At 37.7% G+C, this 6,849-nt stretch overlaps 1 protein-coding gene across 1 annotated transcript in view; it reads left to right on the top strand.

Moving 5' to 3' along the window:
* Positions 1-4,335, top strand: part of BOLL (boule homolog, RNA binding protein) — a gene marked incomplete at its 5' end in the record, with an annotated part of 27,113 nt that extends 22,778 nt beyond the window's left edge. The window contains one exon of the mRNA XM_035899091.1: positions 4,312-4,335. Coding sequence (XP_035754984.1) covers positions 4,312-4,335 — 24 coding nt within the window. The remainder of the gene's footprint in view (positions 1-4,311) is intronic.
* Between the last annotated feature and the right edge of the window lie 2,514 nt (positions 4,336-6,849).

Raw genomic sequence — 6,849 nt, forward strand, 5'->3', positions numbered from 1 at the left:
GGCCTGACCCTCTTTCCACATTCCATGGAGCTTACTCTTTTCTTTGAGTTTCGCTAGAAGCTCCTTATTCATCCATGCAGGCCTCTTGCCTCGTTTACTTGATTTCCTGCTCACAGGGATGCACCGATCCTGAGCACAGAGGAAGAGCTGCTTAAATAGCAGCCAGCTCTCTTGGACTCCCCTCCCTTCAAGAGCCTTAGCCCATGGAATTCTTCCTAGTAGGTCCCTGGAGAGGCCAAAGTTAGCTCTCCTGAAGTCCAATGTGGCAGTCCTACTTGCTGTTCTGCTTCCACCTCTCAGAATCCGGAACTCCACCATCTCGTGGTCACTGCAGCCAAGCCTGCCTCCTACCTTCACATCCTCAACCAGTTCTTCTTTATTTGCCAGCACAAGGTCCAGTAGCGCTCCACTTCTTGTTGGCTCCTCCACCACCTGGGTCAAAAAGTTATCGTCGATGTTCTGCAGGAACCTCCTGGATTGTGCGCACCTTGCCGTGTGGTCCTTCCAGTTGATATCAGGATAGTTGAAGTCTCCCATGAGAACCAGGGCCTGAGATTGCAAGGCTACATTTAGCTGTCTGTAGAAGGCCTCGTCTACTTCCTCATCCTGATTGGGTGGTCTATAGTAAACACCCACCACAGTGTCACCCATGCTGGCCTGCCCCTTAATTTTTACCCACAAGCTTTCAACTTGTTCTTCATCCGCTCCTGGGTAGAGTTCTATACATTCCAGTTGCTCCTTTACATAAAGAGCAACTCCACCGCCTTGTTAGCAGTGTTAACTTCTGTTAGCAGTGCAGATTTAAACTTGATGAAACTGAGCATGAAATTGCTAATCCTGTTTATTCCTTCATTGTGTTTCTTGCTCGTTCTTACCTGTTTTCTTGGAAGTCTACTGATAGCTGTGACTGAAACTCTGCTCTGTTCAGGTCTTGTGTAGATTCACAGATACAGTTAAACCCTTACAAAGACTTGCTGAATTCTGATAATTTGATTCATTACAGGGTGATGTCAAATAGTTTTTTGACAGGTGTTTTAATATATTTATTTAGCTTTGTTTAGTAGTAACTAGTAGTTCTGGAATATAATTCTCCCTTTCACATTTTACCTTACCTTTTCACATACCCACTTAAAACTTAATTCTATTTGTAATGAATATGATCAGCTTGTATTCTGTCTATCGCTCTGGCTGAGCACTCAACAATGATTTTAAAAAAAAAAAGCATATGTCGACAGCAGACTGCTATGTATTAAACAAGTGGCTGTGTCATTACCACCTGCTCCCCAGCTGCATAAAAATAGTGCCTGCTGGCTGTAGTCCTGGTAAAATACCCCAACAAATGTATCTGCTGCTTGAAAATTGCCAAGTAGTGGCCATGTAAGACAGAACAGATGCCTAAAATAAGGACCTTACCTTGAAGGTAATTTGCTAATTGCCTCCACTGCATTAGGAATTGCATTAGGAATAAACATATGCTTTATACTAGGAGCTGTAAGTCGTATGGTGAGAGTAGGATGGGTACAGTCAGTATCCAGATATTTTTGGCAGTTGTAGACTTCTCATAGCTTTCAAATGCAGTTTAAAACAGAGCATACATTGCCATCATAGAATGTTTTGGGTTGGAAGGGACCCCTAGAGGTCATCTAGTCCAACCCCCCTGCAGGAGCAGAGACACCGCTAACTAGATCAGGTTGCTCAGAGCCCTGTCCAACCTGGCCTTGAATGCCTCCAGGGATGGGGCCTCCACTGGAACAGGTTGCCCAGAGAGGTGGCAACCTGTTCCAGTGTTTCACCACCCTCATTGTAAAGAATTTCTTCCTTGTATCATATTTTAATGAAGTCACAAGGGTAAGCAAACAAAATTGATTAAATCTTTATTGAAGAAGAAAATCACAAATTTCTAAGCCAGAGTTTTCCATTGCTGTTGTGGATATGTAAAAATAGAACTCCGTTCATTAATCATGTGAACCATTTAATAGTTAACAAAGGAAGCTTCAGTTCTGTCAGTTCTCTAACTTATTTTTCATTCTCTCTGTTCTACCACTTCAGTAGCATTTTGTTGATGTAACTTTTAGTACAAAATTTGGAATAGTCCAAAACGAAAATTAGAAGAAAACATTGCCCAATTTCCAACTATAACTTTTTAGAGCCAAATTTGGTATTTAAGATCAGGTTTTAATCAAAAATACTAATCCCCTCCCCTTGACCATGTATTTTGCTGAGGATCCTTTGTATTTACTTGAAGGTGTTTTCTTTCAGGGATTTTAGCATGTTTTATTCATGAGTATATGGAAGTGATTTCATCTTCACATCTATACAAAAGGTTGACATTCATTCTTAAAGGCTGCTAGGTGACACTTGTTTTTTAGGAAATGTGACTTTTTTAATTTCTGCTGGATCGTGTGCAGTGTTTCAGATCTTAAGTAATCTAATATGGAGACTAATGCTTAAATACTACTGGGGGACATGTATAAGATTGTGTTTGGTGGTAGGCTATGTGTAGTCTATAGTAACAGCAGAAACTTTGAAATTTGTGTTCTCTGGCTTCAGACCTGGGAGAAATAGCTGTGAGTTAAATTTTTGGTTTGCTGGATGGTTATCTTGAGTTCTGAGACACTGGCATGGTAAATGTTTATTGGATATTGTGTGTGTATGAGGGAGACCTGTGAGGCCTGGGGAGCTGGGCAACACAGTTGCAGTCTACATAAACTGAGCAAAGGTGTAAAAGGTTCTGGTGCATGGAGGTGGGTACATGAGTGGGGTTTGTTTTGTTTCATGCTTTTGTTTGGTTTATTTATTCTTCTCAGTCATCTTTTCCAGCTGCAATATACCTGTCAGGGGGTAGGTATGGTTCTAGTCTTGGTCAGAGTTTTTGCTATTTCCATGGTCTGTATCCAACAGAATGTTTTGGCCAATATTAACAGTATGGGATCATACAGTGCCTTTTCCTGTAGCAGACTTTTTTTAAGTCCTTGGGGGAGGGGAAGAAGTGTGGTTTTGGTTTGGGTTGTTTTTGTTTTTTTTTTATTTGAGCTTGGACATTCAGCTTCAGGAAGGGGGTGGAAATCAGTCTTGTGTTATTGCTCCTGTCCCTGTAATAGACTAGTTTTAGCTGACAAAGTCTGACAATCTTAATCCAGTTCTTGGAACCTGGAAAGTGCTATACACTGGATTGGAGTGCAGAGCTATAGCACTTCTTTTAAGCTTACCCTTTTCTTTAGAAAATGTTCTGGAAAGGCACAGAAGAGTACAAAGATAGTACAAAGTGTTTGGGTTTTTTTTCCCTGAAAAACCCAGTTAACTCTAAAATAAGAACCTATCGGTGATAGAAATGTATCCTGGTTTTCAGATTTGTTTGCATGTTTGTTTTTTGTCACTACTTTGTTCTCTATTCCCCACTATCTTTTTTTGAAAGCTTTAGAATTGCATTTTCTACTTTCTATAAGCAAATACTTTCCAAAAAGTAATTTCTAAAATTCTTTGCGTGAGCATTTCCAGTTTACAGATAATTGGCAGTAATTACATTGCCTCTAGCTAAAAAGGCAGAAAGAGGATCTTCCCATGTCAAAACAGAATTTAGGGTATTCATTTGTAATATAGTTCATGTATGTATGCGTTCAGACTGTAATATGGTGCATGATGCTAACACCTTGGTCTTTCTGGTAGAGAATGTAATGTAAACTTGGAGCACTCCATCTTCCTCTGCAGTTAAGAGTAATAAGCTAAAATTTGTGTTCTCTGTGTGTATAATATGCATAAATATACATGTGTTTATACATGTTTATGTATCTACATAAATTGCGGTTTTTATAAGGGGAAGTCTTGGTGTAATCATTTTGGCAGAAATACAGTAATTTTATACTAGTGTGCCATTGTGTGATAGTCCATCTGGAATGAAAAAATTAAACCTTACAATGTTTTCTGTATAGGTAAGTATTTTTTTATTTATATGTGCAGTGATATGGAGAGAGAGAGAATAAACCTTTTGTTTAAAGTTACCTTAGTCTCAGAAATTAGAATCTAATCTTCTAAACATAATATATGATTAAGAGGCTTGTCACTAGCTGTAGCAAGGTCTATTGTCTGTAAAAGGGATTTTTTTTTAACTCTACCAAAAATACGTTTGTTAATTTTATATTAACGTAGAAAGATGCAGATAGCATGTTTTTTCTTGCACTGTTTCCTTCTATGTTCTCTTTACAGTCTCCTCTTTTTCTGTTCTCATAGTTCGTTCTCATTCCAGTTTAGTGAGGTAATTTTCTTTTGCTTTTTCTGATCCGTATGTTCTCTCTCTCTCTCTTTCCTTGACAGACACTATGGAGCATTCACTATTAAGCCAGTTGGGCAACTCTAGTCTACCTGTACTGATTCTCTTGTCCAGTCCTTCCCATGTGGCTGAGATCCATCATCAACATACTAGCTAGCAGCTGCCTGTTGTGAAACTTGGGGTTAGTTGTCTCATTGCAATGCTTGCTATTTACAAACTGGTAAATAATAAAACATGCTCTGATAGAATGTAGCATAGTCTGCAATATTACTTAGCTGCTTTCTACTGTTTATAAATTTCCTAATAATTCTGTTATGTAGAACAACTTACAATCCATGTCATTTACTCCTGGGATAATCATGTATATATTAATTCCATCATTATTTTCTTTCTAGTTCAACTTCCCAAGTTCTGTGTGCATTTGGATTATTTTCCTTGAACAGGGAGGGAAATTTTTCAGCACTCTCTAATGTACAATTTTTGTTTCTGAAACTGTTTTAATTCCTTTATTGACAACTCAGCTTTCTCCCCTTTTCTCCCTATTTTGTGTGATTTACAGTGGTTTGTGTTCATGGAGTTATACTCTGGCAGGTGCTTAACCATGCTTTTTATTGTGGAAAAAGTTGGTGATTTTAGTTGCTTACACTTCTTTAAACATTTAATATTTTAATAAAATGAGGCTAGGGAAGAATACATGTTTTGCACATGTTAAAATTTGTGTCCACTTATTTTGTAGCCTTTAAACAGCCCAGTGATTTGTAGCAGGAGCTTGGTATTTGTTAAGGTGTGACTCCTTGTCTATGCATGCGTCTGTGTGATTTATCCCCAGATGTGGCTTTTAAAAAGTATTAGAAGTGTGAAACTGAGCATAGTTCTTTTCTGTTGGGACCAGCTGGTAGAGAGGAGAAAATGTGGTTGTGTCCTCCATATTCTAATTGGAGTCAAGGCTTAAGAAAGAGTAAGAGAAATAGACTGGGACTGAAGTCCTGTAAGGTTGCTGTAATGAAAGCTGAAATAGGCAGGGAGACTGGCACTAGATAACTATGGAACCTAGAGATTTAGGAAAGCAATACACTACATGATGTGGAGCTAGTAGATGATGGAAAGAAACTGAAATCTTGAGATTAAAGTGGCTTGAATATCCTGATGGGGGTGTAGGAACTACAGCTGGTTGTATTAGGAAACTGACTGAGCCAGAAGGGAGGGCAAAAAGTAAGTCTAACAAAACAAGAAAGTTGCTGAAAAGGCCCAAACTGAGAAGATAAGGTACAACAGTAAAGATAGCTTGAGTCTGTCATATGGCATGGTAAGAATGGGAAGAAAGGACACAGATTGGTTAAGTTAAGAGAATAAAAAAGATGGGAGTTCCACAAATTGGATACAAAGCAGCTGAGATACAAAGGTAGACTAAGAGATTTTGATCTTAGGAGGAATAAACAGAATAGTGCAAGTATTCTAAAAACTGGTTTAGCCAGCACCGAAAATGGTAGCCCTGTTTTCTGGATCTTGCCATCCTTTTGCCAGTAACTAGTGGCGTCCACTGGCAAGTTACTTAATCACAGTCTATTGCCTATTTGTTACCAGTTTTTCAGCTGGCGTTTTATAAATACGAGTTTTAGCCACTGAAAAAATAATGTAAACATTATTATAAATTCCCATAGTAATGCATTGCTCTAATCTACAGAGAAAGCAAAAGTAAAAAAAAAAAAAATTGGTTAAATAGTTTTGCCACTGTAACATACTGTAAAAATAAATTTTCCCTATCCAATTAGAAAGAGGATACAATTGCTTTAATAACTTGACATACTTTACTGAGGCTATGTGATCAATGAACAAAACTTTACTTTTTCTAAGTAAATTAGTTCTGAACTCATTCTAAGATTCTATACTTGTAAATAAAGGAAGATATTTCTTGCCACTATTGACTTCACCTATGTACACAATGGAAATCTGATTTTCCTTTTCGATCTAAGTCTATCTAGCTGATGCAGTATCAAAATAGACTGTAACTCTTCGTTGAAACATGATTAATGTAGTAAATGGGACACACTTTGAAGCAGAGGAAACAACACAGCCTTTTTCCCTCTCTTTAGGAATCGAGGTTGCACTCTCTGAGAAGAAATTTTTCACATCATTCGTCTGACTCTGAAACGTCAATATACATGAAGTACCCATTTTCATCTTAGAAAATATTACAGAATGGAAGACAAAATTCTTATGCCACCACCTTCTACAGATTCTGTAAAACAGATTTTTAGCTATCTACTTTGCAAACATACCTATCACGTGGGGGATATGTTCTCCTAACTTCTAACATTTGCTTGAAAATGTCCAAGTAAAAATATAATTTCTCTCTTGATTCCTCTCTGGAAAGAAAGAAAATTAAATTTTGTAGGTTGGACAGGTAAAAATGCATGAAACCATGACTTTATCCTGCATTTCCTTTCTTAATAAAGATACTGTTACAGGACAAAATGGTGATTTCTGATGCACAGCCTGCTATATAAACTACAGATTGATAACTAGCATATCTTTATTAAAGGGAAATTTTAACATTTAATTTCTGGTTTAAACTTAAAAGA

Source organism: Egretta garzetta, unplaced genomic scaffold, assembly GCF_000687185.1.
Source record: "Egretta garzetta isolate BGI_Z169 unplaced genomic scaffold, ASM68718v1 scaffold297, whole genome shotgun sequence".
Lineage (NCBI taxonomy): Eukaryota > Metazoa > Chordata > Aves > Pelecaniformes > Ardeidae > Egretta > Egretta garzetta.